The following is a 20,281-nucleotide window of genomic DNA, read 5'->3' as shown; positions in this document are numbered from 1 at the left end:
AAGTCTCCCACCCAAATAATGGTCAGGCCTCATTCGGATCATCTTGTGAGAGCAGATGAGGTGGTCCCACTGCTGGCTACTTATAATCACAGAATGCTGGAATACATTACCCCTTGATAATCAGGGTGGACTGCAATGCGAACAACACGTCCACCCGAGAGGCTCCCAAAGTCTGGATCTTGGAACTGCATGCGAAATACAAGTCATATTAAAGAAAAAAATAGTAGGAATGTTCAGAATATCAAATCAGCACTTACACACACCCCCCCCACCACCACCCGAACATAACCAAATAGCCAAATGACTTACCTGCTCTGAGACAGTCCATGGAATAAGATCTCCTGAAGCCTTCCTCCCCCTAGACAGACTGTTCATGATAGACTGGCGAGAGATCTCTCCCTCCAGACACACCTGCCAAGAGAAAGAAGGAAAGGTTGTGAACAGAGAAAGAGGTTTAGTCCCTTACTAGCGCTGCCCATTGCAGAAGCACACAGATAGAAAACATTTGGTCAGTCATCTAACCTACCATCTATACTGTGGGAGAACCTGAAGCTTACCAGGACCCTCTTCTGCTGGAAGTTGTACAAACAAATAGTACAACAAGCGACCGCCCCGGTATAAGCAGGCAGGGATGGGAGAAGGACAGTGTAACAAAGACTGTAGGTAGGCTTGGAAGGATTAGGTTTTTATCTGTAAACATTGATTTCACAAACCGACAAAATTATTTCCATCAATAGTAATTGAAGCTGGCAAAGAAATATGTTGCCTGAGAACATCAGAGTTTGATTTAAGGATATTTACTTTGCATATTTCAGTGTGTGTTGACGACAGTTTGGGTTTTAACAGTTATAAAGCTTTAAACTTTTTAATCCCAGTATCTACTATTAGTAAATAATTATTGTCTGACTCCCCAATTTTTTACCCCCCCCACCATTTTCACACAACTGTGAAAATTTAAATTGAAAAAAAATATAAAATGTTTAAAAATAAACATTGATAATAGCCTGTCAACTTTAATTACAACATGCTTTAGCAAAGACTACCTATATGCACAATCTATAGCTCATCAGCAGTAGCTAACCAGTACTTACCACCTGCCTAGCCAGTTTCACTCTGAGATTTTCCCTCATTTCTCCTCTTAGGATGGGCCTGTTCCCTACTGTAGATTGTGAATTTACTAGCATGTATTGCCCTGGTGATCATTACTTTGATTACTGGTACTTAATGAGTCAGGGAGGCAGAAGAGTTGCATACTTATATAGAAATGCTCATGTTAGTTGAGAACTGCAAATAAGATGTAAGAAGGTCCAATATCAATGCACCACAATTCAGTCATCTCCTAATCAGTTCGTATTTGTGCAGGACTATACAAGTGCTATGAAGTAACAGGAATACAGGGGACATTGGAGAAGTAATGCAATCAACTCTCCCCAGGGGAAGAGGTTGCTGTGACCAGTATTTCGGCTTCTCAGCAGGCCCTGCAGCACGAATGTATTCCTTAGGTTGTAAGCGCTGGGTGAAAGGGACAGTGTCCTTGTATATTTGTACAGAAGCTAGTACAACAGGGCCCTGATTAAAGCTTCTGGTATAACACTAGTATAACACACACAAAACTGAAATTACTATATAGTTCTACAGATATGAGCCACTGTCACATCCTGCCACTGCATCCTTATTGAGTGGTTCTGTATTCACACACACTTTCTGTTTCTTACCTGAACAACAGCAAGTACTTCTGGCAAGGAATTCTGGGTAGGTGGGACTGGTGGCAGAAGGCAGAAGAGATGATGAGCAGGAGCATCTGAAAGCATCTGGAGGTCATTGGGAGAATTCTAGAGGGCCATAAAACAAACAAGTTACAGCACTAATTCTCTGTCAGCTATAGTTAAGTGTTAGCGAGACGGGTGCCTGTGTATCTGCAGACCAACAATCCTAGAGACTCTCTGCAGTTACAAGGGGAGAGTTTCAAAGTTCTACCACAAAGATAGCAATTACTTAGAGTTTAACGCTACTATAAATCCTGCATCTCCCTCCTGTGAATTTGGATATGGCAAAAACCTTGGCGTAATACTGATAGCTAAAGAAACTCTCAAAACAATTCAAGGCTATCAATCCTAGACTACATTATTTGGATTAGATTATCTATCAATCTACAGGTAACATCACTATTTACTATTTTTAAATTAAATTTAAGGCCATTCAAAAAACCAGTTCTTATTTAATGCAATAAACGCTACTGAAGACTGTTCATCACCTACACTTCTCTCCCCTATATAATTCAGCTATCAAGCTCTGTGCAAGTGCAACGGGCATATCTAAGATTTGGTCTCCTGGATTTCACAGCCAGGAATCAGTATTAACCCATGATGGGATAGTGCCTGTTGGGTGAGGAGGGAACTGGGAAGACAGTGATGTACCAAGCTAGAAGCTGGGTATGGAGTTCAGCTGTCAGGACACAAAAAGGCTATTGAGTTATCAGTCCACTAAAGCTTTCTCAATTTGACCTCTTTAAAACGGCAGAGATTTCTCCCCTACATCCCAGCTGACAGGGCAGTGTCACTACCTTGTAGTGTGAAGCCACGTAGAGAGCCATCAGCCTCTGGAGAAAAATTTCCGACGCTTTGTGATAACAAAAGAGGGTGTCTCTGTTCACATAATATCTAAGTACGGTGATCAAGGAAACAACCAAAGCCAAAAGACATAAAAGACATAAATCAACATCCCCTGTTGATTTATCCCAGCCTGAGGTGATTTTCCATATAGTATCACCGTATGAGCTGGCTCAGTGCCTTTATACTTCGCCTGCATCAGCCAGACAAGGAACACAGATTCCTCATTCTTTAAGTTATTGCTGTCAAAAGACTTCAGCATCAGGGCTTTGGACAGTCTTCACGTCTGACCGCATACCCCCTTTTAAGCACATCAATTAGGAAAGAAATCACATAATTTTGACCATCTCCCTCGCTCAAAACCTTCGTTACAATGCACCACTCTTCTTTGAAGCTCATCAATGGTAATAAAACACTGACAGCCCACCCCTTTAAAAAAAAAAAAAAGAAGATCCCATGCTAGGAGTTTGAGCCCAGAAGACTGGCCTGAGTGCACTTTGATTAGATCCTGCACTGAGAAGCGCCTGGGTGGACCCGGTATCTGCACAGAGCCCTACTGATATCAACAGGCTGGTCAATGGGCCAGTGCAGAATTGGGGCCTTAGACTGTAGCTTCTTCCTAGGAACAGCGACTTTCCCATGCTTGTTAAGTCTACTCAGCTTTCTCAGCACTGCACAAGAACGTCAGATTTGTTCATTATTTTAACATTTTTAGAACATTTACGTATCTATTTCTCAAAGTACCTAGCGAGTCTGCTCATCCCCACCAAGGAACACACCCTTCAGCTTCAGTGGGCTCTGGAGCATATTCCTGTCATACAGGGTGCTTCATCCATTACTGAAGAGGAGAGCTAGACTGAAATGTGCAGACCAATATAAATAAGCAGAATTATAAGCTGTGCTAAAGAAAACAGAAATCGAGGAGGAGAGTATCACCTCCAACCTCTCAGTAATAGCATATAAATTGCTGTTAGTCTCTTCTGGAAGAGCTCACTTTACCCTGCCACAGCTGGACGTAAATTATTTAGAACATGCGTTAATTTCAGCCAGGATACAGGTCACAGGTTTCAGGCAGCGGGCAGCCAGAGATGATCCTGGTGATGTTGAGACAATCCAAACATAGCAGGTCATTGAGCCATTTTTCAACAGGGTCTCCAGGGGCATATCGGATTGACTCTTGAAGGGAGACTTCATGCAATGTACGAGCTGGAAGGAGAGATTCAAAAGAAAAACCACAACATGTCTGAAGTGACAAATACTGAAGATGCCAACAGGATCAGGCCCTTCAATAGCTTTGGTCCAAAAGACTGAAAGTAGTAAACCACCTACTTCCCCACCAAACAACCCAAAATTGGACACTTAAGCCTATTTCCACATAGAATCAAGGTAGTTAGATTGATGAGGTGAAGTCCATGCCCCTACAAGTGTGTTACATTTCAGAAGGTGAGAAATTGAAAATATTAAGCCTAGAGGCCAAGTTACAAGTCAAGCTTCTTTAAAGCTTCCTGCATGTTCCTCCACCCCCACTCTCCACTTGAAGCTGCAGAAATACAAGTACGCAAGCACCAAGGATTGTATAGGGTGCAAGTCAACAGCAGTCATATTGCTGGTTAGATACTCCTATTCAGAGATGTCAGCATGGGGAGGTACCTGAGGCGAGTTTAGCCGTAGCTGTAGATTTGTTCTCTGCGGTCATGCTGGCTTGTGCCTGGACACTCTGCTGCCGGAGCTGCTGAATCAGCTTCAGGGACAATGACCGACCAGTGCCCTCATAACTACAAGATTAGAGATCAAAGAGAAGCAAGTAAAATGAGGCTGAAACAAAACCCCAGAAGTAGTGTGGGGAAGCTCCGATCTAAAATCGGATTTTATCTACAGGCTTTAGATGTGTTCTGGTGCCATGTGCCATTACTAGGTCCCTTATGGCCTCACTGTTGGTACAAGCTGCAGGAAGAAGCCAAAACGCAGTGGCAAGGGGACAAATGCCTCGCAAAGATGCTGCGCATGTGACACTGACTGATCAAAGGACTTTACTCCCACACAAACTGCTTCACCTGACACTGAAATGCAGCTGTTTGCAGGGTGAAAGATGGCAGCTCTTTTAGGGCACTACAGTGATGTGACAAGAAGTGACTAAATTTCTGGCAGAAACATAAGGGGAATTTAAACAGGCAGGTACAATAACCTATACTGGACTATAGCCAGAATGCTGGAATTTTCTTAATCCCCTTTTGTTCAGAAGGTGGCTGCTCTCCACAAACCTTACACAGTCACTCCTCCTAACAGACTTCAGTATCATGCTTAAACATTTGCTCCTTGTACAGGCACGGAACAGAGCATGTCTTCATGCCAGGGACAGGCAATTAATAGGAGGCTGGACTACTAAGTGACCCACAGAAGAGAATGAAGACAACAGTCAATTCAAAGGCAGCCATTAGACAGAGCGGTTATACAAAAGGGTCAGTACTAACAGAAAGAGTGTAAAGGCTGACCTGAATGAGAGCAGTAAATCTGCAGGGTCCTACAAGAAACTGCCCTTGCTGTTTGTTTTCCAGACAAGCAGGCCTGTGTGAGTCTCTTACCCATTGATCGTAGAAGCCATAAAGACAAGGTAAGGCCCCAGCAGGTTCTTCACCAGAGGTAGGGGGATAGCAGCAGCTTCATCAATCACCACAAGTTCAGCCTGGCCCAGTTTCACAGCATCGGCGGGATGTATGTACTGCAAGGAGCGAAGTCCCATTTTACTAAGGTAATCCCTATCCAGAGCAGCTGTCTGGGAGTTGGGGAGACTTCAAAGGAGGCAAAAGCTGCAGCCCTATAGAAGCAGTTTCCTTCCAAGGTCCCAGTCTCTGATTAGAGAGAAATGGAGTGCAGGCATTGTGGTAAACTAGTTGGGTGAACTTTAGTGACAATCCAGGGAGGAGGAATAGCAGGTCATATGCTTTGTTATGTCTATGGAGCCACAAAAGCACTTTATTTGTATCAGATTAGGTCTCCTTCATTTTTCCAGTCTGCTATACATTTGTGCTCCTTCCCCACACTTTTCTGGGCATTATTATAACACATACCAAAAGACAAGCATGTGCAAATCCAAGTGAAGATCCTTGACTTACTAGATCTCCACAGAGCTAGATGAATAGTTTCCCTTGTGGAACCCAGGGATCCGGAAGCAATTTGCCTCCTCTAACCTGTTTCAATACACGAGGGTGTGTAACATTATTACACATTATGTAGAATGAACACACTTAAGATTAAAAACGTAAGCGATATGCTATACTTCCAGTGGCCATGAATAGGAAATAGTGAGGCTGGAGAAGAGACATGCAGGTTAATTACCTGGATAGTCTGTCTGTGCTCCTTGAACACATTCACTCTGACGACTGCTTTATTAAACTCAGGGTTCAGAGACTGAATAATCTCATAGTCCAGATGTTCCTGAAGGAAGAGATTAAATAAAATGAAGATGCAAGAGCTAACAGAACAGCAGGTTGTGAGAAAAACGAAGTGTTTTTCAAATCTTTCATTCAGATTCTCACTTGCACCCCTGAGGATCAGTTTATTTGCACAGAAATTCTGTAAAGAAAGCCTCAACCTGGATAAACCTACCTGTATTCCTAAAGTGAAAACAGTATTAAAAATATAATAGCACTTTGTTCCCTTTCGTCCATTCAATGAGATCCATCAGACAGCTGGTTTCTCCAACACTTGCAAAGTTCATGGAGTAGCAGATCCACAAATAAATTCCATTTCTTAGCAAAGAAGCAGTCATCTATTTAATCTATTTCACTTGTATTCCTAGCATTTACTTTAAATTGAGGGCCTTAAATGAAAATCTTGTATTAAAAGCAATATCCTTTTCCTTATGCAAAGAAATCTAGTTTCACAATATTTCTGATTTACAAATACTGAATGTAAACTATCAGCGCACTCTGATTCACTATGTACTTCTGAAAAGCATTATCAAGGCTTTTAGGAGCAAACAGCCTCTGGCTAAAAAGGTATCATTTTTAAAATAATCACGTAAAAGCCAAAATGAGAAATGCAGTTTTAAATCCCTAACTAAACATGATTCTATGAAACCACTGTAAAAGCCTGCTCTCCTTACCTGGTACTGCAGTGCATCAAAGCCTTTAAATACAAACTCAAATAGTGTGTGAAGGTTATCTGGACTGGGAGATGTCACAAAGATGTTGGAGTAACTGTTGAGGAAACAAAACAGGGTTTTAAATCCTTTTATCCAAAGCAGTGCAAACAATCCAGTTTATATTATACAGAGCATACAAGACATTATAAAACACTGAAATTTAACATATACAAAGCATCTTAAACCATAAAGAGTTTATATAAGGCAGCTTTATACTGTAATAGATAGCAACAATTAAAGAGAAACATTCTTTCTACCACAGCTATAGGATACTTCTGTGTGTGTACCACTACACCAAAGTATTCAGCAGCACTTGCTTCTCTACTCCTGCATTCAACACTTACTTCTCCTGAAATGCCCACAAGTAGGAATCCTAAAAGTATTTTCAAAATTAGTTTTCCCAGTGGGGTCTCCAGTGCATCCTGTCCGCTCCATCTCACCTTTTTGACTATAAGCTGTATGGTCCAATGGCCATCTTCATTTTGTACCAAACAGCATTTGTCAGATCAATAATAAATCATCATCTAACCTTAAGTTCTTTTTACTGTTAACAAGAATTACACGATCTACCCTTCCATGAACGAACCCAAATCAGGGACTAAAGCAAATTATTTAATGTATTGTAATATCCCCATCACTATATCAGGATGAGACTGGCTACTTAAAAATGACTATTTTGGACATTTACTAAGTGCTTTTATTTGTAAAACAAGCAAATCAATATTCTCAGATATCTAATAAAACTCGAGCTCGTATACAAAGGACAGTGGACTTCATTACATGAACGGATGTGACTTTAGTTAGATACAGCAATAGAACAGTTCTCTCTCCACACAAAAAGTAGACAATAATTAAAATGTACAGACAAGTCACTTGATAATTATGTTCCTGTGTTACTAGCTCTAGCAAAATTCATCACTTCTTGATGACTGATACTTGAAAAATGAAATAATTGTGAAATATGATCATTTCTGCTTCTGTTATGAATCTACAGCCCTATCCACGTTAAGCCACCATGCAAAAAAAAAAAAAAAAAAAAAAGACGTTCAAAAAAACTAAAATTGTAAGCCCTTCCATTTCTTGGGAAACCTGCTCCACTGTACACAAGCATTATGTTAGGTTTCAGAGTAGCAGCCGTGTTAGTCTGTATTCGCAAAAAGAACAGGAGGACTTGTGGCACCTTAGAGACTAACCAATTTATTTGAGCATAAGCTTTCATCGGATGCATAGAATGGAACATAGAGTAAGAAGATATATATACATACAGAGAATATGAAATGGCGGAATAAGAGGTTAATTAATTAAGATGAGCTATTAACAGCAGGAGAAAAAAACTTTTGTAGTGATAATCAAGATGGTCCATTTAGACTGTTGACAAGAAGGTGACAGGATACTTAACACGGGGAAATAGATTCAATATGTGTAATGACCCAGCCACTCCCAGTCTCTATTCAAACCCAAGTTAATGGTATCTAACATTATGTTGTTTACCTAGGAGAGCCCTGATCCTATGAATACTTATGAATATCTTAACTTTGAGCCCAGAAATAGTCCCACACTACATACAGATCCAAGCACACTGTCAGAATTCACCACACTTGTATCCTCAACTTCTATTGTTCATTGGTTTCACTACACAACTGATAACTGATTTTTAGTTGCCTACATTAATTTTTTTTAAAATGTGATTATTCTGACTTTTAAAGATTTAAAATTTCCTGTTAGTATAAAAATGGAAAGATTTGGAAATTACAACTATCCATCAAAATGCATAAAAAGCATTGCGTAATGTATGTATATTACTGACACACAAATCCTTCTCAGCCTTCTCATTATTTACAAATGCAAATAAAAGCCTGGACAGCTGAGGTTAAGCTTACCCAAAAGCCACGGCTCCAGCTATAGCCAGTCCTAAGGCAGCAGATTTACCACGTCCCCTGGCAGCTGTTAAAGCCACGGTGCTCCTCAGAGTCTTCTCAGAAATGGCTTCAATAAATTTCAAAAGTGCTTTTGCCTAGTGAATAGGAAACAAAACACAGGAGTGGTGTTTAATGGAGCAATAAAGCCATGTGCACATGGTATCACTAATGGGAGCTGACACATCCCTTTTCCAGGTATTGGGGGGCAGGACGGGAAACAATGAGAAAGAGAGACATTAAAACCGGCCAAATAACTTATTTTTTTCACCGCTTGATACTTAATACTACAATCTCTGAGCACACTTGCACCCTGAGCTCTCAAAATGGGACTGGGCAAGACACAGAATCATAGCTATCGTTGTATTGTGGATCTCAAGAGCACGTTTTACTTGAGAACTTTAAATCACTTTATTCCAGAAGATTGTCATAAGCACCTTACTGTCATTTGTGCCTAACTCCACTTGAAAGTCCCAGAACCCCTCTGTAAGGTAGAAAAGTATCTGATCTATTGTGCAGATGGCAGGAACAATGAGGTTTAGAGACTTGCCCAAGGTCACACAGCAGGTCAATGGGAAGAATCTTAAATCCCAGTCTCAGATCTAACCACTAAGTGTACTCCCTGACCAAACCAACACTAAAAACTAGACATCATGAGAAAGCAAAGTAGGGACAAAGTAGGACCTGTTTCAACTCTAGAGAGACACACACCCTCTAATCTGTGGAAGGGTGATGATACACAGAGAACAGCAGCAAGAGTAATAAGTATTTGCCTTTTACAAAGCATCTTTCACTCAGAAGGATCTCACAACCCTTCACAAATCACATGCTTGCAAAGTTACCTCTCGCAAGGAGAGCTGTACACAATCAGCACTCTGCACCACACCAGGGATAGGGACATTTTGAACAAGGGCACCAGGACAAGCCCTTGCTCAACTGAAAGAGCTGGGAATCTTTATCATGCATGGACTGGACTTGGAGTTTAAGTTGTTAAATGTAAGACACACAAAATAAGTTATGCGATAGCCCATTTTACCACCTCTTAAGGTAGCTGAGCTAAGTCAAGTCATGCCACGATTTGAACGTGTGGCTCAGTTGCCCACTTATCGCAAATCTGAGGCTTCGAGAGCTCTACGCCATTTCCTCTCGGTAAGTGAGCTTTCTAGCACAACTCCTCAGCCTCTTTCCATTCTAACCCTTCCTTTCGTTAGGGAAAGTCAAGCTGCTTGAAGAGGCCTCTCAGAGCTGCCTTTGAGCTGCCCCGTCATGTTAACTCTTCCAAGCAAGCCAAGAGAGAGCTGCTTTCCTGTAGGAGGCAGCACTGGTTTGTGAACTTTTCATTCAGAGGCACAGCATGGGACATGAACATGAATGGCTGGGGTATCTGTCAAGAGAACGGCGCTCCCAGTTTAACACCATGCCAACCTGATCCAGAGTTTTACAGCTATCCACCAGCACGCCTACAGGTTGCGTATCCTGCAAGCTCTCCTTCAATTCCTTCAGCTCCAGATCCTGAGGTCTGAGACTATCCTCCTAGAAGCAAGAGAAGAATTTAACAAAGCAGGATTAATACGGGACCTTTCACCACAGCTGCTGCCTCCACACCTCTCGTATCTTGATATGGCAGGAAGAGACGTTCTATTGCAAATTTAATACTGGGATCAGGCTTGTAGGTGGGGCATACATTTGGGTCCAACATATGATACATCCTTCAGAATGAGGGACCGGTGAGCTGTGAATCCAGTCCTCTCTGGACTTGGATTAGAAGAATGATCAACCCAGCTTCAATCCTAGATTATTGAGAACTGGTACAATAGGCTGTATTAACTCAGAAGAAGAGATTATTGCTAGATACCTTTCTAAAGTCTATTTTGGTAAGTCATCTTCAGTCTATTGAAAGAAAAATAAATCACGTGGATTACATCAAAGAAACACTGGGAGTAAGAGAAACCCAAAAAAACGAAGAGTCAAGTTGACACGATTCTTGACAATCCCAGTCCCTATGCATTATTGAAGTCCATAGGTCATGCAAAACCATATACTCTGTCTGCCCTAGACACAATGGGGCTATTGCAGAAGGGCATTCCCAGCAAAGCGTTAAGACAAGTTTTGCCAAACACTTCACAAATACTGGTTAAGCCACACAACACCCCACAAGGTGAGAAGCATTACAGAGGGGAAACTGAGGCACAGAGGCGAAGTAGCTTGCCACACAGCAAGTCAGTGGCAGAGCCAGGAATAGAACCAAGAATCCTGACCTATAGCCCCTGGCTCTAACCACTAAAACAAGCATTTACTGTTATTTTAATACTCTGAGGGATGGTTTCAGAACAAATCTGTAACTAAATTAAGGAACAGGTTTACAACTAATCTTTAAAAGTGCTCGTGCAAAGAATATGGTCATGGCCAGCTGGGGTACATGGATACCTCAACTTGTACACGCATGTCTGGGTTTGCATGCACATATAAGGTATGGTGGGTATAAAGATTTGGCCCTAAATATTGATCTATTTATTACTCAAATAAGAAATAAGTCTACTGATGTTCATGAACTGATTAAACACCTAAGTAGAGTCCCTCAATCGAGTTACTTCCCTGTTTCACTGTTGCTTATTATTCCTTATTTTCTAGAAGGGAGCTTCCAAGTCAGATCTATTCTCATCACACTTCTAATATCCACCACTTCGACAAGAGAATGAAATTTCTGCACTGCAGGCAAGTCATTATTAAATCTTATTTTTTCTTTGCTAGCTGTCTAATTACAGAACTCTATCTTAGTGGCACATGTTTAAAGAAAGGCACATATCCTTGATTGAGGGAGGAAAGCTACGTGCTATACCTCTGGGCTAATGAGATGAACAGTTGCACAAAGCAGTAGATCTTGCTACTGATCCAGGGATCCACTTTCCAAAAACAAACACAAGCCATTATGTTAAACTGAAATAAGCAAGGAAATTCAGTGATAGAACTCCCAGACCACTTCTGGTCAACCTGTCAGGATTAGATACTGCAGCACAAATTATATAAAACCCACCCATTTTTCTGAGATGTCCCAGCTGTCAGTAATGGAGAATCACAGAAAATGAGTTATGTTTTCAACAATATAGCCACCTTAGCTTTCTTCTAGTTTTTATACTGTGTTCCTTTGTTCCTCCACTCTACACAGTCTAAGTTATGAGGGAAAATTCCCCTAATTACATCAGTGCAAGTGCAGGAGAGGCAAAAGACCTTGTAATAGCTTGAAATAGCAAGACAGTAGAAATAGCTCTTCCCCAACCTTTAGAAACAAGGGGATCAGTTTTCAAATTTAAGGTTGAGAGTTTCAAAGCTAACTAGTGGATTTAGACACACAAGTCCCACTAATTTTAAGTGGAAGTTGTCTAAATTTCCTAGTTATCTTTGGAAATCTCAAAAGAAAGCACTCAGCTGTACCGGAAAGCCCACTGTCTCCCTTCAATCATCTCCTATTTAACTCACAATGGAACTTCAGGTGTGCTAAATCAAGACTGCTATTTGCAGCAAGATAAGTTTCAATGTAAATCAGAGCACACCCAACTTAATGGCGGGAGGCATCCAGGCAGCAGAATCACTGCCTACCACAGAAGTTCGTCATCAAACGAAAGGAAGGAGCCTGGAGACAAAAGCATGACAAGGCAGTATTGCCAGTCACGTTAGATACTCAGATCTATGGAGAGCAGGGCTGTCATGCGGTCACTGATACTGTAACACCACCACCAAAGTTCAGTGGAGAAGAACAGTAGTATTAGGTTTTGCAGTACTATCAACTGATACCACAATGCTATGGATCAGAACTTCTCAGGACTCAAATATCTCAAAGTTCTCTTGTCAATAGTGATGTACAAGTTTAGAGCACCTTCCGTTCCCCATACTTCCAAAACTTTGCAGATTATATACAGACGCTTCTTTCATCAGTGAAATGCAGGAAGTGCATAACAGCAATACTATTCAACAGTTTAGGTCAAGAAGTAAGGAGAAGCATCCAACATACTGCAGAGAATTTTGGTGACCAGAATTACCCAGACTAATATTCTCAGGACAGAGAGCTAAACCCCCATACATTTGTAAAACATGCCAAAAGATATTCAGCCACCATAAGTGATCAACCTCTCATCTGACAGCTGACATTGCCAGCAGCACGATACTTCCTAAGCTGCTAGAGGACTTTTTCCAGCAATGATTCAAAGGAGCACCTTCTGCTGAATCACTGACACTGCTCCCGACAGCACCTAGATGGCTACTGCTTGCCAGATACAAGAAGCAGCTGAATCTTCAAGTCCAGAATTTAGAATTGGCTCTGTCCTCTTTTAGTCTGAGATTAGAATAATTCTTGGTATTTAGTGGGGAAGAAGAACCTCATCCTTATCAAACTTTAAACTACTGTTTGCATCTTTGCCTTGGAAAAGGCTATTTGACTCAAATACATAATATGCACTTACCTGAGACTGTGGAGGAACTGGTGTTATGTTTGCAATGTGACTAGAAATTGGCAGGATGTTGAGCTGATCATCAATCACTATGCAGTTCTTACAAGAGGCCAGAGACAGAATGAACCTGCATGATTAGAGAAAAGCCAGCTCAGATACAGCACTGGTGGCACCATAGCCCTTTGGTAGCTTGTTTACCCCGGCTCCCTTTCTCTCCAGATGTGCATTTACAATCTGGTCCTGCTTTTACACAGTTTTATAGCTTGGCTGAGACAAGTTAGTTGCTCAACCCCTTTTATTTAACGTTCCTGGTGTGCCCCACCGTTATACGTCTGAATGTTCTATAAACCAGAGACATTCACCTCCATTCCACCAACTTAAGGTGATCTTTCAAGAAAGCCTCAGAATATGACATGACGATTAATTTGAAAATATCAGTGTAAACAGGCAGCTCTTGACCCCAAGGTAGTAGTTACATGTACCCATCAACGTAAAATTCTAGGCCCTCATACTGGTTGTTGATTCCGTTTTACCCAAGAGACCACACATCCACCAGCTACATGCTAAAGAACATTCTATATTCTTCCCAGGGGGAAAGATGGTGTTAGTTATCTATCCTCATAGCAATGAAGACTTTTTATTCAGTATAGTAAGGCAGATTTCTTGGCTTTTACAAGAGACTGATCAAATGCCATAAAGAGAAGCCAAGCATCAACGTTTTCATATTTTTAAGCCATGGAAGTGCTTTGTGAGTCTCATCAAGAGCCACAACAATGGGAGAATGTCATTCTGATATTTGTGCTTCTGCAGAGCCCTTCATCAAAGAATCTCAAAGCACGTCACAAAAATTAACTCATTAGGCTCCACAATATCCCTTGTAAAACATGCAAAGGTTATACGTACATACACAACTCCCCCACCAGCGAAGTGCAGCCACTTCTGTGATAAGAAGGCACATACATTATTCTAAGTTAACAGGACATTGTGCCAATCCTGAAACAAGACCCTGCTGTGGATACCTTTCTTGCACATGCAGACTTGTTAGCTTAGGTTTTCAAGCTCCTAACAACCCACCTTTCGTTAAACCTCCCTATTATGTCCTGATGTGCCTCTGTTCTGTAGCGTGAGTGAACATCCTGAAACAACAAGACAAAGATCACTGAGTCTCACAAGTCTGAAACATGAAGGAATCTCTGGGTTAGAGCACAGCTTATATGGAATATAATTCATATGGACTATCAAACATCCCTTTGTCTCCATCCATTCTTGACTATGTTTCTCCTTTCCCCGGCACAGAACTTTCTTTTCCTGTATATCAGTCATCTCCCCCACCTTCCAAATTCCTCTTTAAAAATAATACCTTTTTACCCTTCCCAGCATTAATTTCCACGCCAGCCCTATCTACTCCCTGAACTTTGTGTGATTGCATCATACTGTCTAATTTATGGCCCAGTCATGCAGGGGCTGAATATCGATGATGTATGCCTCATAAGTGAAGCTAAAAAACTGATTCTCCAATTCAAGTGATAACTCAATTACAACTAGTGAAACTCCCTAGCTGAAAAATGAATATATTCAGCATAAACAGGTTGCACTTCAGAGATTTTATCAGTAGTGAAGTTGCTCCTACTTAACAGTAGGTATGCATTTGGGAAATTGAGCTCCTCTTTCCAAGTTAATAAAATTCTAGCAAATGTGCCCACCCGGGAAAGAAAGGTAAAATTGTACATTCCATTTGCTTGTATAGTGCCCAGACCGAGATCATTAATACCGTGTCACACTGAGCTCCCAGAGAAGAATTGAATCCTTATTCTATATCTAAAGAATTAAGTTGTTAATGATGCGTCCTCACATTTGATTCCTCAGTCTAGGAGGAATTCAAGTCACCTTGTTAAGCAGAACTGCCTAATGGCAGACACACACACAATAGCAGAGAAATAACAGTACGGGGGTGGGGGGAGAGAACCACTTAAATGATGACTCAGCATATAATATAAAGCCGAAGAGAAACGCACTATGTCTGGAGACTCTGGACCACCACTGTGTGGAAAAGGATCAGAGGTGCTTGTTAATCAAACATACCATGGTCACTGTATACAGCTGCTTCAGTGAGTTCATAGTTCTGAGGAGAATCACCACAATTCCACCTCCTTCCACTGTTTCAACAGTTCTAGCCAGCAGGTTTGGAGTCAAGGCTTCAAAATCCTAGTAACGAACAAATTCAAAGTTGTTGTGAGTCTTCCAAGACAACTGGCATCAGCTAGCAGGAATCAAACTACGATAAAACACATTTCTGGAGGTATGCGGTGTAGTTGTAGCCATGTCAGTCGGAGGAAATTAGAGAGAATGTGGGTGAGGTAATATCTTTTACTGTTATCTTTTACAACACCAAGCTTGTCTCTCACCAACAGAAGTTGGTCCAATAAAAGATATTACCTCACCCACCTTCTCTCTCTAATATTTCTGGAAGGCAAGCTTCTATAACATTAGTGTTTTCTTGCTTCTAATTCTGCCAACAAATCCACTGTGCTCACAAAAAGCCACGCAAAATACCTTGAGCCATCACCACTGAAAAATACAAGCAAGACACAGATTTCTCCTGTAAGGCATTTAAATTTCTAGAAAGGCAGTAAATGGCCCAGGGGAAAGAAGACTCTCATTCCAGTGTAATTTTTTTTTTTAAGCTAAATGATAAATTTGTTACCTGGAGTACACACATGCCAAAGGTGTTACCAAGAATTTTATGGGTCTCATTGTAATAGCAGTAGTGAATGTTTGTGGCTGCTATAAACAACTCAAAAGGGTCATCCTGCTTTAGGTTTAAAGTTCCACTTTTAATCTTCTTTTGTAGTTGTCTCATTCGCTTTTTACGGTGGCTGGGAAAAAAAAAAAAAAATCAATTATATGGGAGTTGTCATGGAAAGAGGGCTGGGCTGAGGAGACTGTTTGAGATCTGGTTCAGATCTAAAAAGGGGGTTCCAGAATTCAGGCTCTAGGGTAAACCAGGGGTAATGTTTGGGTTACACAGTGTTGGACTCATCAACTGTTCCTAGGAGATTTCAACCCAAAAATCACAGAAATCAAATAGGATCAACTTATCTTGAAAAATTTCAGTTGTCTTATAGCCAAATCTGAAGGAAATCCCCAAAACAGGCCCCCCTTTGATTCTGAACCCATATTTGTAGGTACAGATTCAGATCCAGGGATTAATCCCCCCTTAAAGTCGAAGTTTTGACACGAGGGCCTACACTCTGCATTCAATTCTAAGGGCTTGTCTACACTACAGGTGCTACAGCATCGTAGCTGTGCCATGGTAGTGCCATAGTGTAGATACTTGCTACAGCGAGGGAAGGGGTTTTTCCCATGCTGTAGTTAATCCATCCCAAGAGGCAGCAGCGAGGTCAATGGAAGAGTTCTTCTGTCAGCCTAAAAGTATCTATACCGGGGCTCAAGTCACACCCCATAAAAACACAGCTGGGTCAACCTATGCTTAGGTATAGATCATGCCTAAATGTTACTAAAGTTATGTAAGGGGGGGAAACTAAGGTAAAGAGGGTCACCAGGCCACAGACTCAGCACTGGAGCTGTGATTAGAACTCAGCAGTTCGTGGCTCCCAGCCCCATACTTCTGCCACATTATTCAAGTCAAAACAAACAATTCTATTACACTGAAACTTTTGTACAATCATCACAGGATTTAGCTTAGTTTCTCCACTCAATTGAAACAAGCAACCTACATACAGCTGACCTGAGAAGAAGCTCCCTTAGATCAGCTTCACAACTTGGAGTGCAATTAGACTCCCCACAAAGAGTGAAAGACAAAAACCTCTTACCTGCTAAAGCCCAGCTCCTTCTTGTAACACCACAAGACTGAGGGTCTGGCCTTCACAGTTGCTTTAGATAGCATGTGGTGGAGTATAACCACCTATCAAAACAGAGGCACATTAATCACTGCTGCATTGAGAGGAGATAATCATGAAGTGAAACATTTTTTTAGATCCCAAGTGGAAAATATCAGATTTTTGAGATAGACTCATATTGTACAAGTTCTCAGTATTAGCAGGAGGTAACAGATGGCACAACTCACATCCAGCACCTTGTACTGACCCCCAAAACATCAGAACATGAACCCCATATAAGACATGCTACAGATTATAACCTGGAGCAGAATTGCTGGGAAAGGGAATCCTTTCTAAAGTCTGGAAGGACAGTGCAAACCCATCAAGCCATTAAAGCAGAACTGTGCAAAGTGAGGGCTACCAATTTTTGCTTCAATTATTCCTTCCTATATAGTTCCACTTTGCCATATTTTACAAACATAGCTGACATAGAAAAAAAGCATTCTGCTTACAAAGCAGATGAATCTCAAACATCACGAGGTTTGTACGTATGCTGAATGTCTAGCTACACGCTGCATAAAGGAGGAAAGGATGGGTAACTAGTTACTAGACAAACTGGTGTCTCTTTCCAAATAACTTGTTTGTAACCACTTATTTAGGCCTGGTGTACAAACGGTGTGTACAAGCTGTCAATCAGGGGTGCCATTTTTTTTTAATCAGTTGAGTTATACCAGTATAAGTGCATCCACATTAGGGGTTGTATTACTATAAAGGTGCTTTATACTGGTATGGTTTATTCTCCTTTCTCTATAGGAATAAGCTATAAATGAGTCTATACTGAGGAGATGGTCTGCGCCACCTGAATTATATTAGAGCATAGTATAGTAGCAGCATATTTAAAACTATACAACTTTTGCGTTTAGACAAGGCCTTCATCATCTATTGCACAGGCAGACTTTTAAACAAAGGTAACTTTTCCCCATGTCTCTTGAAACCTGCATCAGCACACAACAGCAGCATTGCAGAGGCAGCACATTCCACCCCTATATAGTAGATGGGGGTGTCTGAATTTGGGCAGTGCTCACCATTCTCTCTCACTAGAACATCCACTGAGAGCCCAAAGGGGAAGATGTATGGGCGAAATCTTTCCATACAATGTTGCCTCTACAAATTACTCCAGCAGGATTTCTACTGTGGTGAGCCTTGCAAGATAACTGGATAGATAACACCTGGCTTGAGTCACAAAAGTGACAATTTGTAGGAGAAAATTAGGATAATTTTACCACTTTAAATTAAATGAAGGGGAAACTCTCACCAGCCTTGTTAGGGAGTAGTGTCTTTTTCCTTTAGAAAGAGTTCAGATTCTTCTTTATTTTACCTGCTTTATTTTCTTTCCTGAGCTTTTTTAAAATAGCAGATGATGCTTAATATTTACATCCTTCCAAGCATTATTGATAATCCTTGTTTCTATTATTTCATGGTTTGTCCGAACATAAATATCACACTCTACAGCATTTACATCCTTATTAGGTACAATACATAGTATACTGTTCATTTTTAGAGAATTTTTTCTGTAAATATACTAACTCAATGTCTACTTGTCAGATAAGATTCTCATCTCTGCTACTCTAGAAATTAGTTTCTTTCCTTATGAAAGGTGCAAATTATTTATACCTCTACTTATTTACCATTGTGGGCCATGTATTCAGCTCTCCATGTGTTATGTGGGCCACATCCACACACTATATATATATACCTGTGTGGCCCTGAGGATGTCACATGGGCCAGAGCTGTGTGCTGATTGGGCTGTGGGTTAAGAACCACTGCTCTAGACTCAGACTGTACATTAACTAAAAAGAGCCACTGAAAATATCTGGTCCTAGGCTGATAGTTACCTGATCCTTGCCATGGTCTCCAACTAGAACAAAAAGTGTTCTGTGTCGCTCAGCCACTCCATTCTCAATTAGCACTCGAATGCGATTGTCTACCTTCTTGCGCTGCATGATTAGTGAAAATGCCTGAAAAGTTTTTTCAAAAGTTAGCCAGTCTCAGACCTACAACAGCGTGTTTCAGTTTAGGATGTACAGTGGTGCCAAGAACATAAGATGCCCAAAGCTTTCATGAGATGGTTGAGATTTTTACATCATATATTCTTTGCTTTTTTCATTCTGACACTACCTTCCAACACAATCACAGATTTGATGTTTTTGTTTTTTAAGTATCTGATTTTAAAAAAAGCAATTTGACAATTTCTGGTGGAAATTGTTTACATTAGAATGATGTTAAAGAAACATTTAACACAGTGCAATAACTCAGAAGGGTTTGTCATACAATTAAAAAGCAGACAGCATTTTTCCAACACTGGGTTTCACTTGTAAATAGTTATCTTTAACGAGCAAGGCAGCACCTTCTGTTCACAGTACTGGATGTTTTTGTATTGTTCCAGCAAAGTCACTAAGATAATAAAATATTAGATCTTACAATCACCTTATTCTGATTACCATGTTGCTTTTTTCTCCTCCACTCTCATCACAAGATTTAAGCAGCTGTTATTTCACAAAGCACTAGTTACAGATTAAGGATTTACTCCAGTGGAAAGCAGGGTTCCAAGTTCTCAAAGAGGAAATGGCTATTAAAGTTGTATTAGAGTCACAGAATCACTTTCTGGCTCCTGAGGTTACCAAAAGAGTAACTTCAGTAATATTTTGGGAAGTACAGGAAAGGATGAAGAGCATAATCAAAACGTCATTTTATGTTTAGGTACTTCATTGGGTGACAAGACTAAAATCAATGCAGTATGCTGCTGGAAAAACTGAGATTTCACTTCCAATGGTATACAGCTCTAATGTTTTTTGAGATGCTGGACTTGCCCCATCGCCAACCATTAGTTTAGCAGTGCTTTTTGAACACTATTGCAGGACAGCGTAATAAGCAATGGCTCAATATTTACTCCATGCTTTAACTATGTGTAGTCACATACACACACACACAGGCCATGACTGTCAGCTGATCATATCCAGATGGACGAAAGTTCTTGCATGTTCATTTCCGAAACTTAGACCTCTAGTCAGTGAGCTAAAGGATTATTAACGCCAATGAAGAGCAGCACTGAGGTAGTTCAGCCAATAGGCAATACATTGTTTTGATGGGCTGCAAAAAGGTTCCCAGACCCATTGTGTCTACCCGAAATTGTAAAGATTGTATCCTTTTTGTTCTCCAAGTGTACACACGTGTGCATACACACACATCAGATCCTTAAAAGCTTCTCTGAAGCAGAAGTGACAGAAAAGGGCTATTTGATCACCTAGTCCAGTGGTTCTCAAACTTT

General features: G+C 40.8%; 1 protein-coding gene across 4 annotated transcripts in view; it reads right to left on the bottom strand.

The window, feature by feature from the left end:
* The window catches only part of NAT10 (N-acetyltransferase 10), a 36,826-nt gene that overhangs the window by 15,420 nt on the left and 1,125 nt on the right, over positions 1 to 20,281 (bottom strand). For 3 of the 4 annotated variants that reach the window (XM_073347919.2, XM_073347918.2, XM_073347917.2), the window contains exons 2-18: positions 18,849 to 18,971; positions 16,948 to 17,039; positions 15,819 to 15,990; positions 15,197 to 15,319; positions 14,189 to 14,250; positions 13,127 to 13,241; positions 10,095 to 10,202; positions 8,634 to 8,767; positions 6,715 to 6,808; positions 5,946 to 6,044; positions 5,192 to 5,328; positions 4,260 to 4,384; positions 3,665 to 3,815; positions 2,564 to 2,660; positions 1,716 to 1,832; positions 310 to 411; positions 111 to 185 (exon numbers count right to left, since the gene is read on the bottom strand). In XM_073347919.2, coding sequence (XP_073204020.2) covers positions 111 to 185; positions 310 to 411; positions 1,716 to 1,832; positions 2,564 to 2,660; positions 3,665 to 3,815; positions 4,260 to 4,384; positions 5,192 to 5,328; positions 5,946 to 6,044; positions 6,715 to 6,808; positions 8,634 to 8,767; positions 10,095 to 10,202; positions 13,127 to 13,241; positions 14,189 to 14,250; positions 15,197 to 15,319; positions 15,819 to 15,990; positions 16,948 to 17,039; positions 18,849 to 18,971 — 1,926 coding nt within the window. Of the gene's footprint in view, positions 1 to 110; positions 186 to 309; positions 412 to 1,715; positions 1,833 to 2,563; positions 2,661 to 3,664; positions 3,816 to 4,259; positions 4,385 to 5,191; positions 5,329 to 5,945; positions 6,045 to 6,714; positions 6,809 to 8,633; positions 8,768 to 10,094; positions 10,203 to 13,126; positions 13,242 to 14,188; positions 14,251 to 15,196; positions 15,320 to 15,818; positions 15,991 to 16,947; positions 17,040 to 18,848; positions 18,972 to 20,281 lie in introns of those variants that run through there. The other variant, XM_073347920.2, reaches the window with a different exon arrangement.

The sequence above is a fragment of the Lepidochelys kempii genome, chromosome 6, assembly GCF_965140285.1.
Source record: "Lepidochelys kempii isolate rLepKem1 chromosome 6, rLepKem1.hap1, whole genome shotgun sequence".
Lineage (NCBI taxonomy): Eukaryota > Metazoa > Chordata > Testudines > Cheloniidae > Lepidochelys > Lepidochelys kempii.
Note: the sequence above shows the minus strand (reverse complement) of the source record. Positions and strands in the feature narration are given on the sequence as shown.